The 22,137-nt window shown below is 41.7% G+C and overlaps 1 protein-coding gene across 1 annotated transcript in view; it reads left to right on the top strand.

Annotated features, from left to right (window-relative positions):
- mpped1 (metallophosphoesterase domain containing 1) overlaps nucleotides 1-22,137 on the top strand; it is an 80,712-nt gene that overhangs the window by 12,125 nt on the left and 46,450 nt on the right. The window contains exon 4 of the mRNA XM_068717059.1: nucleotides 16,536-16,761. Coding sequence (XP_068573160.1) covers nucleotides 16,536-16,761 — 226 coding nt within the window. The remainder of the gene's footprint in view (nucleotides 1-16,535; nucleotides 16,762-22,137) is intronic.

Genomic DNA, 22,137 nt, shown 5'->3' with positions numbered 1-22,137 from the left:
ACTGTGATAGGCAATTGTATTTTCCGAAGCTTTATAGAATAAGTTTATATTATATATATACATATATATATAAGGTATTAATTATTAATGGTGATAATTGTTGGTTAGAGGCCTCAATGAGAATCATTTTCTACATATCGTTGCAAATCCCTTGTTTCCAAAGAATGATTTCTTCTCCTCCTATTCCTCCACTATTGTAGAGTTCAGTCGCGTGTGACAAGCCAGCTAAATAAATCTAGAGGATCTGCACCCTTTTTAGGTCACATGATATACAAATCAATTCAACTTTATTGGTATAATACTTGCGTGCCATGCAATACTGTCTCGTTATGAATGTGCAACAAATCAACTGCTGTTGGGGAGAGAAAAAAACGATCCATCAGTGACTGTTATAGTATGAAACCTGAGAACAAAATGTATGAAACCATAATGCGTTCAATAACATTTAAGACACAAACAAGGGGATTATGACTTAAAACTCTCCCTGCTCTCTAAGGAGAGCAGCAAAATAATAATACACACATGTGTTCACACATTACATTTAAAGGGCCGTATCATTTACTAAACATGACACTTTGCACCAATTCTAGTTAAATCAAAATTTTTGAATTAACTTTTTTCCAGGCATCACCCCACCGGCGGGAGCGACGCATGCATCCAAAAATGAATCCACTCCTAATGTGCACTCATCAGTAACGAATATAATGATGCCGCATACCTGCTCAAACTGCAGCTCCTGCGCTACAAAGTCATCTCAGCTGTTTGTACACACTCCAAACACAACATATGACAAAGCTACATATAATACCAAGTAACACAATTGATATAGCGCCCCCTAGGCAGTCCCACTCGCCACACTTATGCCAATAACATTTTGAAAAAAGAATTCAATGCTAACACCCATTAGCTCCGGAGATCGCTAGCGACCAGACGCTCGCAGCCATTTTTTCACATTCCGCTACGACACAGCCTCGTAGTTTTACTTACAAAACAAAGCCATCATCATAATCCGCATAATCGATCACATCATAAACCAGCTCCTTACTTTGAGATGTTCTGCAACAAAAAAAATAATTAATCTGTTCATGTTTACTGTCCATCTGTTCAGCTCATCATCCTCTGTTTGAATTCAAAGCTGGCGCTGCCGTCGTGTGCCTCGTGTGCCTGCTAGCGGAAGGGGCAGGGTTATACGTCTCAGCAAATCGGATTTGAGAAATTTGACACTCGGGTAGTTTTTATTTTCTGATTGGCTAACGGATTCTGTCATTCAAAGTCACGTTAGGTTGTTTCAATAGAGCAGGCTGTGACGCGTCTATGGAACATTCATTGGGTCAAATCGGGCTTTCACATGGGCTGAAAGGCCCTGGAGGATAAAGAAATTCAGACGATAAAATCCCATGGATGACAAACATTAACAATCTCAGAGAGGATCCAGGATCTCAAAATGATGCCAAACTGCTGCATATGGATAGATTGAACACTATTAGTTATAAAAGAAGTGAAATATATAATTATATAGTATATAAAATTACAATGAAACAGCTGGAACAAAATTACATTTTGGTTGACCTCGTTTGACCTGTCCGTACTAGATCAAGATGTACTAGATAAAGATGTACTAGATAAAGCTTCACTTTATCAAAGTAAAAATTTGTTTAGAGACCCTCAACATATAGTTCTATGATCTGGGAGAGCTGGAAAGCTTGGACCTACATGATTTCTAATAAAGAAATATCCTGAAATTGCTTTTTTTTCCATTCGAAAATTACAGTTTTCAATTTGTGCTGTGTGCCATCTTAATCTACTCTTAACCAGTAACATATATACTGATATTTACACATATCAACACATCTCACAAGTGTTAGGGTTATTTTAATACCAAAAGTGTTAAAATAGCCCTTACAGTTGCAACGCTACACTCATTATCGTATGGGTATGCTATTTTCGAGCTGAGGGCCTAAAAATCGGTCTAAGTGACCCTTTAAGTTGTGTAAACCAACACATTGAACATCCAGTCGGCTTTAGTTTTATTGTTTCAAAGTTACAATGTCTGCAGTGCAGACCTTTATCCATCTGCACTTTTAACTGTATTACCATGCAATAATAGTGTAACAAAAATAAATGCAGACTTCAACTTACTGTGATGATTACACAATTCAAACAGGAATTAAAGAATCTTCAGAGGGATTTTTATACTTGACAAAGATGATGGTTTCTTGATCATCCTAAAATCAAAAACTGTACAGCACAAAAGTGTTAAAAATACATAATTTGTATATAAGGAGCTACAACTTGCCATCCAACTGCATGGTCCCTTGTTTTGTAAGTTTATGTTTCTATTGGTGATTGTGTTCTTTATAATCATTGTGTCTGTCTTCATAAGCCTGTGTGTATATGGAGGTCCCCTCTTTGATAGGTGATAATACCCAAGGATTTAGGTCCCCTCTTGGTAATTTCTCAAAATTAAAAGGAAGTTTACAGTAATCTTAGCAGAAAGGACCTTAAAAGTACATTTCTGCTCTATTTAAATGACTAGAAACAGAGGTCCACACTTTGTAGTGTAGAGTTACGCTCCAGTGTTGGTAATATAGTAACTTAATGTATGTGTGTGTTAAAGGTGTAAAAAAACAAAAAACACACAAGCACATTGTACAGCCTGAGGAGCTGTGATGGCTAAAAACGACAACTGTAAGCGGTGTTGAAAAGCCTCTGTTTGTGCAGAAGCCAGTGTTGGATTGTCGGGGATGGAGGCTGATTACTCGGGACAGGTGAGAGGAGACACAGAGAAGAGAGATTGAGAAAGAGGAAGGGAGGAGAAAGAAAAGGGTTATTGAGAGCGAGGGGCAGACCTCGGGCTTGCAAGCAGCAGCACTTCAGTCCAATTGTCTCCAATAATGGCCTCTTTGATCACAACTCACGGCTGTGAGCACACACACGCCAAGAGGCATCCGCGTGGATTTCGTAAGCTGAGCCAAAGCTTCTCTCTGTGTTTGCGTGTTTGTTTGCGTGTGCTGCCCGCTTGCCGTAGACTTGAGTGACGTCTTTATTCATGCCCAGTGATGGCGTGAGCTGGCGGAGCGGAGCGGGAATACACTGCAGTGAATGTTGTTTAAATATGGATCTCATTGTGTTTGGGAGTTGACTCGAGGTCAAGAGAGGAGCAGCTTTAATTCTTAAAAGCTTTGTACTCTCTTCTCGTGTGTCTGACTTCAGTTCAGTGTACTGCTTTACTGGCATCACACACACAGAGCAAAATACTTACTCACAATAACACAGGTCAATTTACAACAAACTAGCTATTTGTTTGAGGATAATTTCCACCCACAGAATACATGAAAAATTAAGAAAATATTCAGGTAATTTTCTCTCTTTTATGAACTCGACCCATGGGGTGAATCCAGGTAAAAAAAACACATCATCCCTTGTTTGTTTCACGTAGCATAGGCTTTTTAAAGGAATACTGCAATAGTCCATTAAATATCCACCCCCTGTGGGCTTAAATGTTTAGCTTACTCCTCTGCAGAGCTGTAGTGGTTGTCATGCTTGGATTTACAATTTACAACTACAACGGTTTCCAATGGTGACTGAAGTTGTAGCACAAAATGTGTGCGTAGAAAGCATACTTCAGGGTGACACACGAGTGTTGGTATTCAACATAAGCACAACATTCAGCTTAAGAAGTTTCTATGGGTGTTTTGATGACTTTTTTATGAATCTCATTTTCGGATTTTAGTTTACAACAGATTAATTAACTGCTTTTAGTGTATTTGTCGGCTGATGAGTCACAACTAATGGTAAGAACAGTAATGCCAAAAATATGCTTGAGATAATTTAGATACAGTGCTGAAACTGTCACAGAGATAATAACTGTTGAGATATTAAAACTGCATTGTTGGATTTTTTTTGGCCACTTTGGGGCAGAATAATGTCACAACAAACTAAAACTAATCTTGAACATTTGCTATACTGTGTGTATCAGCTAGTTGCTAAATGTGTTGTGTACAGTGTTTTTTTTTTTAGTATTCCTGCTATAAACTTCTGCTTGTTGCTGCTGGAAGAAGGTTTTATGGAACGAAATTCAAAAAGGAAAACAAAAACAACAAGCTGAAAAAGCTTTGTAAATTCGAGGGGAGCTGCAGAGATGGGAGATAATCCTTTGTGGGTTCGTCAGTGCATGTGACACCTCTCACATTACATGTAGTAGTTTCATGCATTCTTGAATGCAAAAATATATATTGGTGCAGCTTTCAGTGCATTTTGGAGGTACACGTGCATAATAACGGTTACAAAAAGAGAGATCTTGTTGGAACCAGGCGGCAACGTCTCTACTGACCTGCAGGGGGCGACTCCTTTGGTTGCAAAACAAAGTCCGATTGTATAGATGTCTATGAGAAAATTACTCTACTTCTCACTTGATATATTACCTCAGTAAACATTGTAAACATGAGCTTATGGTTTCAATCACTAGTTTCAAGTCTTCTTCAATGCAGCTTGATGTTAATTTAGTAAATTATGGTCCATTTAGAGTCAAATAGACCATAAAGCAGATTATGCTTTAGGCCGGGCTTACTGTGATTGACAGGTTGCTGCCGCTACCAGAGCTGTCTACGGCATCTCTACGTTAACTTTCTTTCCTTGGTTGCTAAAAAAACACCACGGCAGCGGCCGAAATCCAAGATGGCGACGCCGAAACAGCCAAACTCGCCGAACTCAAGGTTTCAAAATGGCAGTCCACAAACCAATGGGTGACATCACGATGACAAAATCCACTACTTTTTATACAGTCTATGGTTGGAACCAAAGTAATCATTTCAGACTTGGTATTGATATTATGTGTCAGTGTATTTCCCAGTAAAACCACCACAGGCCTCTCTCTCTCTCTCTCTCTCTCTCTCTCTCTCTCTCTGACTCTGGGCTGCGAGGTCTACAGCCTTTAGCATCTCAGCTACAACTCTTTATTTAGCGCCTGCTCTACTCTTTTCCCCTCAACTGCTGAATAATAGATAAGTGACGACCATGATGCGATTGCCGTGTAGGCACTTTGAATCCGAGTGTGTGTTTTTTCTTCTTCGCCCTTGAGAGGGAGAGTGTGTCTTCCCCGCTCTGCAACTTTGCAGCCATGTATGTGTGTGTGTGTGTGTGTGTGTGTGTGTGTGTGTGTGTGTGTGTGTGTGTGTGTGTGTGTCTGTGTGTGTGTGATTCTTGGCCCTCCGCCTTCATCTTCTGTCAGGTGTTGACCCCCCCCTACACCTCCCCTTCGGACCTCATCTTCACCTCAACTTCCCTCACTCTCCTCCCAGCTTGCTCCCTTTAGCTTGGTAACAGTGAGGGCATTAAACTTTCATCACTGCTGTCTTTTTCTAGCACGCTCTTCTTCTCTCCTCCCTTGCTTCCGCTCTTCCTTCCCTATTTCCCTCATTTCTTCTATCGCAACTTTCCTCTTTCCCTTGTTTTTCCTTCCTCAAATGAAGCCTCATTTTCCTTCTTGCTCTCTCCACTTTCCTTCCTTCCTATGTTTTTTCTTCTTCCCCCTCTCCTGAGCAGTGAGTGCTGCTGGAGGAGAGCATAACGAGGAGGTTTGACACTCCTTTATGGTTTTTAACATTGGGGAAACTCGACAGAATTTCAAGTGACTGTAAATTTAAGCAAACTGCCTCCCATCTGTCCCTCACTGCTTTTGTGTCGTCTATTTGCACATTTGAAAGACTGCGATCCTTGCGTGTGTGTGCACGAAAAGCGACTGGATGTGAAAATGGTCTCAGCAACATCCCCACTTTTTCTTTCAAACAAGTTATTTTCTTTCATTTCCTCCACGTTCAGAAAACACTTGGAAGCAAGAGAAGCCTCTGTGGATATCACTTATGAAATGATGGAAGTCTTTCTCATAATTTTCCTTTCTCTCTCTCTCTCCTTTTCTCTCTGTCTCAGATTTGTTTTCTGGGTCAGCATCGGTGCATGTAATTTGCTGTACGCAAACTGTTGCTGAATTTGCATTAACCATTTCAAGCAGAAATAGATAGCAAACAAACGGAGGCAAAGCTGTTAGGGAGTCAAACACAGAGCGGAGTCAGTCTGTGTACAGATATTGGCATGAAACACAGTGCTATTGAAAAAACAGCAGTAATAGCAGTTGTGATTAGTCAAGCAAATGTGTCACAAGGTTATGGCAGTGGAAACAGCCAGGTCTTGTTTCCGTTGGATTTGATTGAGATGTGTTGAACTCCTGCCACATTTTGTCAAAGTTACATTGGGATCGTGTGCAGAATAAAATGTCTTCCAAGGACATTCTGAGAGTTCCTGTTATCCGTTCTGTCCTCCCCATTACTCCAAGACTATACTTTACCTTGAGGAAAGCGGGTTGCTCTGGAGACAGTCATACAGTTAGCTGTAGCAACTCGCATTGAGCCAATGCACAGCAGGTTTGAACTGGGTCTAAACTGTGTACAGCAGCAACAGAAAGTTTGCTGATGCGGTGGGGAGTCGGGTGAGTCCCCCCTGGGGATCAGGCCCCAGAGCCAGGTTTTGCTCTGGTTGAATCGTAGTTGCAACGGCTAACTGCTAATTGAAAGTTTGTTTTGAAGCAACCGCCCGCCCTGAAGTCTTTACGAGACGTTTTTATCGTTTCTGTCACTTTGGATTTGATCAAATAAACAAACTTTCAAGACTGATTGACAAGCCCTATGGGCAGCTCTACTTCCTTGTCCTCTCTTGTTGTACTAAAGACAAACTGGACGCTTTGACACTCACTATCTCTCTCTAGGTACAAGCGGTATTACAAAAGGAGGCTAGCTGGTTAGCATCTCCGTTTTAGTAGATATCTCTGCAACAGAATACACAGACGCCTTCGACATGACGTCAACTCTCATTTGGTTGATAATTGTGTGTTTTAAACTCCAATTCTGGCAAGATCTTACACAATGTACCTTTAAAGTATATCGGAGGAGATTTGATTGTCTACACCCTTAATGGGGCAGCAAGGAAAAAACAGAGAGAATGAAAAAGGAAATGTAAAAACACTTGAATCCTGAGTACCCTTGAGCACATAAAAAAAACTAGCTTAGACAAAAACATAAAGGTCCATTCTGCCGAAAACTGCAACGTTCGAGGGTTGGACTTTATCAGGCGGCTAAATGTTGCGTCAGTAGAGATCCAGTTTCAAAACAGACACGGGACAGATGGCGAGTGGCCAGCCATCGAAATCAGCAGCATTCATCAGGGGCCCACGTCGCTCGTTCCCGAAAAAGTTGCAGCTTAATCTTCAAACCGCATTATCCTGTAGGCGACACGTCACGCTGAACGTGGAAGTGGAGCAGACAGGATGAAAGAGACAGAGATGGAGTGTAGGAGAGAGAGAGAGGAGGAAGACCACCTACGAGGCAGCTTGATGATGCGCTGTATCTGTCTTTGTCACTGCTTCTCCGTGTGTGTGTGTGTGTGTGTGTGTGCGCGTCGTGGAGTGTGTTTGTGTGTGGCACATTATGTTTGGGCGAGGACATTGTGGAGTGTTAGGAGGTGCTGCTGTTTTGGATGCGCGGCTCAGTAGGTGGTGTTTGTGTACGCCGTCTCATAATTGCGGTCTGTCTTTGTTTTGCGTCTGCTTGTGAGATTGTGTGTGTGTGTATGATGGTGTGTGCGTGTGGGCGGTGAGTTAAACGAAACGGGCGAGTATTAAGTTTAAGCTGAGGCAAGAAGGTGGAAGCTTCGCTGCTTCTCTCCCTTCGTCATCCATCTGTACCTTGTTGCACATACCTTACCCACCTCTCTCTTTTTCTCTCCATGTGACATACGTTCTTCTCTCACATCCAGTCTTCCCTCCCCTGTCTCTGACGAGTACATCCGCACAAACATATGCTGTGGGAGGAATTAAGACTGATCCGAGCTGAGTCTTTAGCTTGTCTGTCTTTGAACATCAGTGTCGTTTCTTTTGAAGCCCCCTCTTTGAATTATTGCGTTTCTATTCATGCATACTCAGATAAAGGCTGGCTAAAGCGGCACTGTTGGGCTATAATCTCACTGTGTTCTATACATAAAGAAAACGTACAGAAGCTGTGGGGTGTATGCACACAAAGGCGCACAGGAATATGTTAAGACAATAAAGTAAACCCGGACAGAGAATTTGGTATTAAAGAGTTCTGGCCCTTCTGTTAATACCGATACAGGTTGTAAACAAGTTAACAGTTTAGTCAGATTATCTAAACCTCAAGCTCATCTTCAAGACCTGCTTTTAATATGATCAGCCCAATAAATGGTTGTCATCAGTTGTCATTGGGAGCATAGATTTGAGGTAGCATTGCCCTCCCTATTTGCTCAGTAGGCCGTTATCTATTGGTAAGATGGATCGCCGCAGGGAGGTTCAAAATGTTTAGGCGGCCACCTCTAATGGCCATAGTAATCATGACCGGAGCAAAGCAGAAAGAGAGGTGACGTAGTATCAGGCGGCACCCTCCGGTTCCTAAAACTGAAACTAATGTGAAAGCTCCTTAAACCCGCATTCTTTTTAATGGCCATCAGAGGACGACTCCTCCGGTTGCAAAAAGAAGTCAGTATGTATAGAAGTGCAAAAATGACCCTACTTTTCACTTGATTTATTACCTCAGTAAACATTGTAAACATGAGTTTATGGTCTCAGTCTCTAGTTTCAAGTCTTCTTCAATATAGCGTGATGTTCATTTAGCAAATTATGATCCCTTTTAGTATCAAATTGACCATGCTTTAGGACCATGCTTTAGGGCGGGGCTACCTCATGATTCACAGGTCACTACGAGAGCCATAAACGGTGTCTCTCCCCTGCAGTCCAACTATGGTCACTTTCATTCACTGGTTGCAATAAACCAAGATGGCGACGGCCAAATTGCCAAACTCAAGGCTTCAAAACGGCAGTCCTTAAACCAATAAGTGACATCACGGTGACTATGTCCACTTCTTATTTACACTCTGTGTAGTATAAAGAACAACAGAAAGTCGGGGTGGATGTTTGGGTCAAATAAACAAAGGACTTTCATCCAGGAGACTCTTGTTTGTGTCCCGTGTGAAACCAAAGTTCGACGTGTTTTACTCATTTTAACATGCAGCATTTATGTACGTAACTTAAGTTGCATAAGAAACATACTTCTTGTAACCCAAACCATGATCTTTTACTGAACCTAACCAAGTTTTGTTTCAACTTACATTGGGTTTAACAATGTGCAGGCAGGTCCCGTCTGAAGCATTATAAAGGTGGTGATAACAATTGATAACGACAATTTATTAGTGGGCTGATAATAAATGCTATTAGGTGCAGACTAGGTTACGTTGAACCAAGTCTGTTCACTTTGATGGATGTTTACAATGGCAGTTTGGGTAATTATTTTTTACCTTAGGGTGGAATGTAACAAAATCCATTTTTATGTTAGTAATAGTGAATGTTAATTGAAGAGAATGTTAATTGTAAGATGTTGGTCGCCCAAAATGTCTTATTCAGCGTTTGGTTGTACTTAGTCCCATCCTTTTGTGTCACTTGTGCCAAACTCAAGGCTTAACCAGTCCACAAACCAATGGGTGATGTGAACTGGAGACTAGGTCCACCAATTTTATACAGTCTATGAGCTAAGCACCAGATAAGGTCTGATATGGTCATTTAAAAACAACAAAATAACACTCTGTAATTACTTTAAATGCACACACATTAAATGCTTCTGCGCCATGAAAACTAAGACCCAAGCTGTAATAAACTGGACTTTCCCTTGAATTTAATTTTAGCAGACGGTTTTGGCTGCTGCTTCTAGTACACATGCATTCACTCATACTGACACACACATACACACACACACACACACACACACACACACACACACACACACACTGGTATTAATCTAATCATTTTGGGTTGGCAGGATATGTTTGGCCCCCTGTTTTCCGCAACTGCACACACACAATCATCAATGTTCTACACACACACACACACACACACACACACACACACAAGTAAATACACTTTGGTGTTAAGTTATTTGGCAGGGCGTTTTGGCTACTAGTCTTTGGTATCTATGCAGACACACACACTTAGGAATTAACTTTGTCTTGGCAGGCAGGACATCGCTTGTTTTTTTTTCTGCATGTACACAAACACACATACAAGAGCACACACGCACAGACACACAATGGGCAGTAATCCCCCTATACATGCCAGAGCTTCGGGCAGAGCAGGGATTTTCCTCTTCAAAGAGCAGACCACCCCATCGCAGCCTCGGAACAATGGTGGCCGAACTCCGGAAGATTTCCTGTGGCGGGGGTGGGACTCCACACACACACACACACAGGCACACACACACAGATACTGTAGCCTGTGTTATGTATAGACACACACATACAGTTACGTGTCAAAATACACAAACAATATGCTTATGCACAGACCCTCGGGATCATGTACGTACCTGCGGGAGTGGGAGGACGGAGGTTTTTTGTGGCGATACACAGACAGACAGCAGATCTGGGACGTGTGCGACTGGAGGCAGGCAGACACTTGACTAAAGAGCAAAGACGCTGAGCGAGAAGGGATTGAAACAGAACCAGAGAGGAATAAAAGGATGAAGGGGCAGAAGGAGACACTGAAGTCCAGCTGTTGCCACTCCTGAGCGCAGCCTCACTTCCAGCCTGGGCTATAGTCCTATGTTTTCACTCAATCTTTGTACTCTCCTATGCTTATTTTGTGTGTGTGTGTGTGTGTGTGTGTGTGTGTGTGTGGTTTTTTTTCCTTCCTCTTTTGTTATCTTCTTGATGCGGCGGAACATGAGGTGGCCGTCCTCCCCGCGCCGCCGATTCACTCACAGACAAATTAAAACTGTTTGTTGCTTGAAAAGCAGCCTTTTGAATTCAAAGACAAAAGATGGCAAGGCGACAAAGAGCGGCCCGCATGTTGTGGGGGAATGTCGGGGGCCTAAATGTTTAGATGCCCCCCCCCATACTGCACACTTCCACCCACATCCTCTTCCCTTTTCTTCTCTGTCTTTTGTAACAGAAGCAACACATTCTTATTTGATGCAGAAATTGTCTTTCTGGGATTGATTTTTTTTTCTTTGTGGACACGCACAATGAGAGACTGTACTGTTGAATTTCTTTCTTTCTTTTTTGTATTGTTATTATTCTCATATTTACAGCAGTTGAATTCCTACAATAAACAGACGCACACACATTTCTCTCAGTTTACAGTTGGCCGTCAAACTTCATGGGTGAAAAATTGCTCATGTTGCAGAATTTTTGAGGAGACACAAAGTGGGTTTATTTGTAGAAACATTGAGAGACTGTACTGTTGTATTTCTTTCTGTCTTTTTTGTATTGTTATTATTCTCATATTTACAGCAGTTGAATTCCTACAATAAACAGACGCACACACACTCTCTGCTTTTAGTCAGAATCACCGCTATGTAAAGTTCAGCTAGTTGGTATTCATACCTCGTCATTTTGCAGCTTTTTTTTTACTGGGGGAAACTTTGAAAAAATTCATCCATGAAATTGAAATTTAATTCTGCTAAGTAAGAGTGTGTGTGTGTGTGTGTGTGTGTGTGTGTGTGTGTGTGTAGGTGTAGGAGGAAGGTTAGGGTATTTCTGTCCAGCTGGTGGAGTTTTATATTTCTCCCTGTGATTTATTTCTCTCAGTTTACAGTTGGCCGTCAAACTTCATGGGTGAAAAATTGCTCATGTTGCAGAATTTTTGAGGAGACACAAAATGGGTTTATTTGTAGAAACATTTTATGAGCACCGCCACGTTGCCTCGCTGTCTTTGCCTTGTCACCTCGCTGTCCATCTTCCTCAGACACACATGCACATATATGGTACATCCATTCCCCTTACTTATCGTTTTTTAGGCATTTAGCTGATGATCTCATCCAAAGCAGCTTTCGTTCTTCCTCAGCTTGTCTGTCTTTGATTGTCACCGTGGTGGCTTTTGGATGATGCCGTTTGAATCATAGCATTTCTTTACATTCATTTGTAGATGGAGGTGGACAAGATTGTACTATCAAATGTAAATGTGTCAGTCCTGAGACGAGATCCTTGACCCGACACGGAGTAGAAAATAAATGTTTATTTAAGGTTTTAGACAAAAAATGTCTTCTTGACCATTTCCCATTAATTTTTCATATTCACTTTACATTTTAGCTATGCATGCAATCTCAGGTCAGTCAAGTATTCATTTCACACTCAAGCTGCTCCGGTCTTCAAAGACTAAAACAACAAGCTAAATGAGTCTCCAGGTAGATGCTGCGCTCCAATGCAGCATCTTGGCTCCTTTCCTGGCGAGCTTTATTCTTTTCCCAAGAAGCTATCACAGTCGTCATTAAGGCTACAGAGAAAATACATGCTGTCTAAAGTTTGTAAAAATGTAAGGCGGTATGAGATGCAATTAAACAAGATTTGTATATACTGTAAGTAAAGACCCTGGAAACGACCAGCCTGACATGGCTGTGTGATAACTGCATGTTGATTTTTATAACTGAACTGTTAATGTTTTTGCAGCACATTCTCACTCCTAGCTCATTAGATACTGCAGCTTGGTCAGGAGGGATGGGACTATGTAGTATTTTATCACAGATCGCAACAAACCACACTCATAATAAGTTGATCGTTGTGAATTTTGATTATTGAGATAATTGTGAATATCATCCATGACGAGCGACTTGAAAAAGCTGTCTAGCTCACGATCATGGTAGAGAAGTGAAAAATAGAGCCTGATTCAGACATTGAATAAATCAATTATCATATAGCAAAGAACAGACTCACACAATTATTTAAAAAAAATGTATTCATCCTTTATGTATGATTTATGATAACCGTATTTAAGATTGTTTGTGTGTTTTGCACCTATAGGAAAAAAGAGGTGTGTCCTATCTGTGATTTAAAAGAAATAAGGTGAAGTAAATGTAAGATAGTTATTCCACTAAGTTTTAGCACCATTTTAAGAGTTTAAGCAAACTTGGATGATTATCGGGATAATATGGCAAATTCACAATTACTTTGGCCAGGATAATCATGACATGACATTTTCATAGCGCCCCATGCTTATTGGTCTGTGGCCCCACACTTCAAACTAGTATACCCCTCTAGCGTCAGTTTTGCAAATTCCACTCGTGACTCGTGTTCAAAATAAACTTCCCACTACTGTGGTTTTCAGGAATCAGGAAAGGATTGTGGTTTGGGTTAGAATAAATACATTAGTTACGTAGTTAAGTAATTAAGTTAAGTACGTAACGTTACTTAAAATAAGTCAATGTTGACTTTTGGTTTCACATAGGACACGAACATCAGTCTCCTGTGTGAAAGTACTGTGTTTTTTCATTAATAATAATAATGCATTTTATTTGTAACGCACTTTTCATTCATGGAATCTCAGAGTGCCACAGAGCCAGTACATAGTAAAAACATAGTTAAAATGTAGTTAAAACAAACTATAATACAAAAAGTAATAAACATAAGCATAATAGAAAACAGTAAATGAACAGAAACACAAAATAAATAGCTGACAGTGATTTAACACAAAGTCAGAAATGCCTTCCTGAATAAAAAGGTTTTTAGGCCAGTCTTAAAAGAGTCCAGTGTCTGTGTTGCCCTTAGGTGGTCAGGGAGACTGTTCCATAGGCGCGGCGCTGCCGAGCCAAAGGCCCGGTCGCCCATTGTGTGGAGCTTGGTGTTGGGGACCCTAAGGCGCAAGCTGTTTGAATATCTGAGGGTGCGGGTGGAGGTTTGGGGAGTAATGAGTTCTTGTAGGTAGGGAGGTGCATGTCCATGCATTTATATGTATTTATATATCAATTAAATTTATATGTATAGCCCCAAATCACTGTTGTTAGATTTCCGAAAGCTGGCTTTTTCTGTGAAGCGGCTGCAGACATCTGACATAGAAGGCACAAAGACATTGTGGTGTAGGTCACAAATGCTTATTTGCCGTTGATTAAAAGTTAATCTAAATTAATATTTGTACATTTTTACTCAGTTGGAGACATTCTGTTGAGTTTTTCAATTGTCATTTTACTGTTGAATTACTGAACAACCAGTCCAGTGTGTTAAGAGCTGCACAAAAGCTGAACTTTGTTAAAATCTTTCCGAATACTTTGTACATTCCAAGCGCTGCCAAATGCACCGTGGTTTGCTTGACTATTTCTGTAATTCCTCTCCTACCTTCCTCGATATGTATGAGGAAAGTAGAGGGAGGTAGATATTGAACTTCAGGACCCACAGTGCAGAAACACAACGTTAGACAACGGTGCTGGGATTTTATGCATTTTTGGTAAGAAGTCAACCCTGTTACCGTCAATACTTTGTTTGAGATAATAAAAAAAATACAGGCGCTCAGTTGTCCTGCAAGCTTCAGTAGGGATTCGATCAAAGATAATGATCACATTTTTTATTTTAAAGTGAAGTAGCCCTCCGACCTTGGTTTATAGATGGACGATTGAGCGAAACGCTACTTCAAAATCTCTTCAAAGTCTGATGGAAAGCGGTGGAAAACATGGTTTGAGTGTGCGGTGTTGTGTGTGTCCGTGTGCTTTTGTGGAGGTGCAGCCCCTCATTTACGGGGCTTTTTTGGTGTCTGCTTGACAACTAAACACGAACCCTTCTGCCAAACAAATGGGAGCTGTGTTGGGGGAGAGGGGGCGGCCCCGGCCCAAACTGCAAGAGACGGGCACTCTTTGACAGCTTCTTTCATCTTGTTATTATTCCTCCTTCGCACTCAAGGATTTTTGGGCTTCCTAAAGTATTTCTGTCGCTCTCTCCTTCCTCTATCCCCCCTCCACTCTGTCTCTCCCCCTCTTTCTGTCACTGGGCTGTGATTGGCTGTTATGACAGAGCCGTCGCCGGGCTGTCAGCCTCTTCTAAAGCTCAGTTTAATTACTCCTTTTCACCAACGTGACACGCTCACGCACAGATGCATGCAAACTCGCACATGCGAGGGAAAGCCACTCACAAACACATAGACCCGATGTGCTCAGCTGCATGGAAAAAAAAAATTGTGACTGAACTCGCCGTCAGCCGCTCTACCTGACAAAGCAGACCCCCAGATGTTTGTCAATGTTGGCCCTCTGTTTCCTCAGCAGAGCTTTGAAAACATCATGTAGATTTGTGAAGGGCCGGCCGCCGCTGGGTTTGATGGGCACGGATCGATCCCGCTCCCCGCTGTGCCAGGCTTTGAATGGCCAATTAAAGCCATTCAGAGGAGGAGAATGGGGGGGGGGGGGTGATATAAAGGAGTGGGTGTTTGATTATAGGAGGATGATGAGAGAGAAAGGGGGGAAGATGCAACGGCGTTTGCCGTACAGCCAGTAAATGTTTAATATTCTGAGTCGTAAACTTCACAATGATCACTCTTTCTGCTTTCCCTCATCATCATTCCTCCAGATAAAGACTCCCTGACAGATGCACTCAGCTATGCTTTCATAAACAGAAGACAGCAGTGCACTGGGTTGAGACCTTGACTGATGGAGGAAAGCTTAGACAGATGTACAGATTTGCTAGAAATCAAGGGGAAGACAATGAGAAAGCCATGTTGCATGCGAAAGCCAAGCCGCCTGGGATGGGTTTTATATCGTCCTCAGTTTTTCCTCTCCTCCTTGTAGCTCTCTACTTTGTCTGCCAGCTTTCTTACCTTCATTTCCTTTCTCTCACTCCCTCCCCATACATCTCCTGTCTCTCCCTTCCATGTCCTGATGTCCCCTTCGATTTTCTATTTACGCCTCTATCTCTCCCAGGTGGCAAGCTCCCGTTCTGAAAAGTGAATGCCTTAAACCTGCATTCTCTCTACTGGCCATCAGGGGCCGACTCCTTTGGTTGCAAAAACAAGTCTGATTGTGTAGCTGTCAATGAGAAAATGACCCTACTTCTCACTTGATTTATTACCTCAGTAAACATTGCTTGTTTCAAGTCTTCTTCAATACAGCATGATGTTAATTTAGTAAATTATGGTCCATTTAGAGTCAAATAGATCATAAAGCAGGGTATGCTTAGGGGCGGGGCTACCTTGTGATTGACAGGTCGCTTCCACAACATTGTCCGGTCTGGGAGTTGTCCGTGTTTCCATCTTAGAACTTTGACCCTTTCATAGTGTGTTTACAGTTCATGAAAGTCAATTAGAACATTTTGGGTAGTCTTGTTCAACTAGCTCCAAGATGACAATAGTCAAAAAAACAAAACGGCGACTGTCAAAATACCAAACTTGAGTCTTCAAAACCGTCATTTGCAAACCAATGGATGATGTCACCATGACTACGTTCAATTCTTATATACAGTCTTTGACCCATGCTTCATCCCCGTTCTTGCCCTAATTATCACTTCTCCTCTCCCACCCCTCTCATTTTCTCTCTTTGTTACCAAAATTTTATGTCCTTCTTTTGCCTGCTCATCGCATTGTCCTTGTCACTTCCCAATGAATCCCATCTTCCCTTTACTTTATATTTTTCTTACTTCTACTCAACCTTTTCTCTCCTTTTTCCCTACTCCCCTAACAATTTGTTCACCTTGACTTTCCTTTTTTCACCTCTCTTCTTCACTCTCTCCTCCCCCGCCAGGTACCCTGCCCTACGACATCAAGATCGTAATCGCCGGCAACCACGAGTTGACCTTTGACCAGGAGTTTATGGCTGACCTGATCAAGCAGGACTTCTACTACTTCCCCTCTGCCTCCAAGTTGAAGCCGGAGAATTACGAGAACGTCCAGTCGCTTCTCACCAACTGCATCTACCTACAGGACTCCGATGTCACTGTGCGGGGATTCAAGATCTACGGCTCTCCCTGGTGAGTAGCCCCTGCCATCGCACTGCACACGAGAGAGCGAACATCTCAGACCTTAATTTCTCTCCGATAGTGTCTTTTAAGGGAGGAATAGTCAATGAAACGTTTTAATGACCTTTGTTGATGAATCTGAAAAATCTATGTCTGGATAGCTTGCTTGCTGCTGCTTAGATACGAGAAAAGTGATTTTGCGTTTTATTTTCTTTTGTCTTTTTGTGTGCAGAAAACATTAACCAAAGGAGAAAACAAACAACTCCTAAAAAATGACCTCTAAACGTCAGCTCCTACTGATTGTGTCTTGTAGCACTGCATCAGTCGATGCTCACAGAGCCCACACCATACAGACAGATAATCTTTGAACCTGGGAAATAAGATAATGAATTTGGGTCCGTCGGGCTTAAGAGGTTAACAGTGTGCATGTTCGTCTTCACGTAATCCATTATTGGCTCACTGAACCAGTAATCACTGAGCCAATAATGACTTAGAATAGATGACTAACGTCAAAATATAGGTATTATCTAAACACATGTTCTTATTATTCATCCATACCACTTGTGTCAAGATATTGTGGGAGGGTTAATCAAACAGTTTAATTTTCTCAAAATCACATTTCAAGATGTTCATTATTTCAGTTTTGTGTTTAGTCAAATAACCACATGGCATATGTATGTGAGGCAAGGTAGTATTCCAACGTAGAAAAACTGTACACATTCCACAGTGAGTGGTGGGGTTGGGGTGGCCTAGCAGCTCACTCTTTGCCCCGGGCCCCTTAGCAGGTCAATCCGGCCATGACTTGGTGCAAAAGTTAAAGCGTTGCTATCGTGACATTGCTCTCCTACTGTACTCTTTTCAGCTTCATCTGTACATCTTTGAATCATTAAAATGTATAATTTATGTGCTTCTTTATATAGCTTTGACTTGCTTTCTTTTATTCTACCGCAACTCCTCATGGACAGGCTGCTTCGTATGTGTGTGTACGAGGGTGAGTGTGTAAGTGGTTAGGTGGTGGTCCATGATCCTGTGAGTGTGTGTATTATGGTGACAGGCTGCCGATGGCAATGTTTGAGTGTGTGTGTGTGTGTGTGTGTGTGTGTGTGTGTGTGTTTGTGTGTGCCCCCAGTTCTGGGTAATTGGTTTGCTGTGATAGCAGGGTCCCCTGAGTTTATTGTTTAAGCCACTGCAGAGAGTTGCCTCAGGTGGACCAAGAGGAAGATAGAAGTGGAAAAGAAAAATGAGAGAGGAAGTGGACAAAGGAGAGATGTAGGAAAGAAGGAAGAGGTGATAATGGATGAAGAGAAAGAGACAGAAGACAGACAGAAGACAGACAGACAGAGGGAGGGATGGAGATTAAGGGAGAGATGATTTTATTCAGATTCACCGGCTGGCCCTGGCTGGTGTAATAGGGACATGAGGTGACGAGTGTGTGTGTGTGTGTGTGTGTGTGTGTGTGTGTGTGTGTGTGTGTGTGTGTGTGTATGTGTGTTTCTGTAAGAATATCTCTGTCTGAATGTGTCAGTGTGTGCTGTGGGTTTGTGATTGTGTCTCCCAGTGTGTGCTCTCACTTGCCTTGGACTGCATGCCGGTGTGTGTGTGTGTGTGTGTGTGTGTGTGTGTGTGTGTGTGTGTGTGTGTGTGTGTGTGAGCCTCGGGGTGTATTCCTACAGCACAGAGGGGCTCCAGCTGGAGGCTCCGTGTGTCTCCCCCCTCTGCACTGTCTGGCTCCCCTCTTCCCTCCTCCATCTTCCTTCCATTCTTCCTTTCTTTCCTCACCCTCTCCATCTCTCCTTCTCTCCTTCTTGCAACCTTCAGTTATCCCTTCTTTCTTCTCCTTTTTCTCTATCCACTGTAAACCTTCTCCTGCCTTTCCTCTTCCTCTATCAGCGCCTCCCTCCTTCCCACTCTCTCTTCATCTGTTCACCCTCATTCCTTTCCTTCCTCTCTCCTTCTCAGTCATTTGATGGGCTCTGCATGTAGATGGACACACACACACACACACACACACACACACACACACACACACACACACACACACACACACACACACACACACACACACAGCAGCCACCTCCTCTCTCTGGCAGGAGTAGCGGGACGGTGCCTGTTCCGGTCCCTTCGTCGTCATGGCAATGCCAGGCTGTGTGGATTACCACACCACTCTCTCCCCTCAACACACCCATTATATCACCATCACCTCCACCACCCTGAGGTGGGTAGCCTGTCGAACTATCTGACCAGCCTGATTATCTAAGTGCTTTTTCTCTGACTCAGCAGGACGTGTATCCAATAAAGATCCAGGGTTATGAGAGATCATTCTCCGAGGTTCATTCTGTCCTTTTGACAGACAGGGATTTCACTATACATCTTCTCTCCGCCCACCCCTCACTTCTATCCATCTTCTCTTACTCTCTCACTCTCTCACAGAGGTAGTCTGATGCATTGTGCTTCTCAGCAGGCTCTTCCAGTCCATCCCAGTCCATCCCAGTCCAGCCAGGAACGCTCTCACACACACATACACACACACACACACACATACACCAAATATCCCAATCCTAACCCCATACATCCCAACCTAAATTAGATCATGCTTGCTCCATTCTCCCCAAACCCGCAAAATGTGTCCCTGCATGCATCAGCATATAGCACTGACACTAATGTGAGTTTACTAGTGTTTTACTAGTTACTAGTGTATTACTTTGTGTTAATAAATGGTAGTGAAAACTGCTAAAACAATATAAAAAATCTACATTTTAAAATATAATTCATCCTGTATTTAAACAGGAAGTCTCGGTGAGATCAGAATCTCTATGCATTGGAAGATTAAGTAATCTACACATGCTTATTATTTTAAAACACCACACCAGCAAGTCTGATGAAAAATGTTGTGAAATAAATAAAAGCCTTCATTAGATGTACCTAATTTAGAAACATTAATTTATTTGTTGAACAAAAACAGTCCAGATGAATTGTTGTTTATAGAACACTAAACAATAGGAGCTTCGCAACACATGACAAATGTTCTGTAGCTATATTTAGGCTACCATTTTTATGGGATGTCAGCTTTCTCCACCAAATTTTTTTTCCGCTTAGGACAAATGATGATTCTAGCGGGGTGAGAGTCCGTTCCAGTGTATTAGTCATTATTTCCATCTTTTTTAAAGAGCAAAGTGCAAAAAAAATCTCTGCTGCAGATTTGTTAACTTGTAAAATTAGAGGATGTCAGGGATGACTGTAAACAACAACTTCAGGTAGAGATTTTTTGCACAATTATACAATGTAGAACTTCAGCTTTTTTGTACCATTTCAAAAGCATAGAATTATGAGGTATTATATTTAATTTATTAATCAAATTAAGCTTCATCTTTCTATTACTGGCCTGAATGGTGCTTTAAAAAATGCTACTTTTGAAAGGAAATATTTACACAGAAAGTACATAATAGTGTCACCAGCTGGTAGCACACATCTTGGATGCTCAGGATCTCAGAACTACTCTCTGTACTGATAATTTAGCAACTAAGATTCTCGGCAGCAGAGACCAATCTGGCAACCTCGGCTGAGTCATTATTAAAATGAGCTGCATGGATCGGGACACCCAGCGTTGCATGTTCCTGGATCTGCTCCTCCACAAGCACAAACACTGACACAAGTACGAGCGTTTCGCTCCGTGCATTTTTTCATCAGTGGCCAATTAAGAACATGTGTCTGATAGGAAGAGGGGTGAAAACCTCCCCTTCTCTTTATTACAGTGATTCATTCTGCTTTGAATATACTTTGTTTATCACATTGGATTTGAAGGAATGGTCCCATTGACTTGCATTACCGTGGGAACATGAATGGATAACCCGCTTTGTCTCCTGAGCATGGAATGGGCATTTTCACTTTTTCCAGACAATCCATCCACTTTCATAGAAAAGAAATATAAATACTGCAGCCTTACAGTACGCAATTAAATAATTATAATACTTTTGAAAAAACTTAAGCAATTTGATTAAACACAACTTTAAAACAAATGCAATGTACACAAAAAAATGTAATTCATGAAATAAAATTTTGGCACAAAGTCCCTCTGACAGATGTTCGTGTCCCAAAACCAAGTCAACGACCCTTGTCCGACAGGCATTCTGTTTTTTATGTCTGAACCATTTTAAACACAATCAATGTAAGCAGAGGCTCTGAATTTGTGTTACCCTGTCATGATGTTGTTGTCACCATGGTTACAGTCATTATATACGCTCACGTAAATAAACTCCAGCACTGAACAGTCTAGTCTAGCCCAACAGAGACAGTATAGGTACATCATTTTCATTTGTTTACACTATATTTTAACAAAAAAGATCTTGAAGCACCATGTCAAGTAAGCTTAACCCGAACATCATTTGTTGATATTTGTCCGAACCGTCGGGTATCCTCACTCTAGATCCAAGAAGTCCAGTTTGAGTAACAGATCCAGGAGTCTTATCAAACACAAAAACAGTGTTTCATAGCAGAAGTTATCCGAGTGCCAATTATTTTATCTTTTGTCACGACAATCCCGAATTTCTAGAGACTTTAACAAAGTCTCTAGAAGTCTTTAACAATTGCTCACAAATATATAGCTTCAAAAGGCTCACTAATTTCCTAAAATGGCTGGTCATTGTAGTTTTTAGGAAACGTTACAAGGAAATGGTGCAATTTTTTGGGACTACTTTCAGCAGTGGATTAACTCCTATTTATTTCTCTAGTGAGTATTTGTGGCAGCAGGACTGTGCATGTGGGATTGAGTTAAAATAAAATGCAGTGTGATCATGGTGGTCACCCAGTGCAACAGTGTGGTCATTGATGTGTTTTAACCACAATGGATTCCTAAGGCTCAGAGGAAGAAGATATATCAGGCGTTGATACACAAACTATACTTGTTAGTCGATACATTCACTGTTTAGGTTTGGGTCTGTTTGTGTAAAAATATGTAGATTATCCCCAGCCTTATCCTTTAAACATTTAGCCTATTTTCCAGGCGACAGAAGATGTGTAAAACTTTGACAGTAGACTATTTGGCTCGAGGGTCTTTGACGGATGCTACGAATAATTTAATTTTAGGGGGCAGCCCTAATAGCTTTGAAACTAATAGGTTAGAGACTTGAATCCAAATCCTAAGGGGACGTTTTTTAGGGTCAAGATATAAGTCTTGGTCTTCAAGCACCATCTTGTCTTTGAATACTTTTCACTGTTGAATTCGGCATGAAGGTTGAGTCAGTGGGTCAACAAAGAAATGGATAGACATAGCAAGGGAGTACAGGTGGGGGGCAGATGAGGAAAATCATCTATATACGTTGGTGCTAATGGGTTAAATCTCTTTAAATGTTTCTAAAGATCGTCTCTGAGGAATGTAAGACAGGCAGGGAA

This window comes from Cebidichthys violaceus, unplaced genomic scaffold (genome assembly GCF_023349555.1).
Source record: "Cebidichthys violaceus isolate CVI_PGR_0920_01 unplaced genomic scaffold, fCebVio1.0.p SCAF_21, whole genome shotgun sequence".
Lineage (NCBI taxonomy): Eukaryota > Metazoa > Chordata > Actinopteri > Perciformes > Stichaeidae > Cebidichthys > Cebidichthys violaceus.
This window is presented reverse-complemented; position numbering and strand designations above follow the sequence as displayed.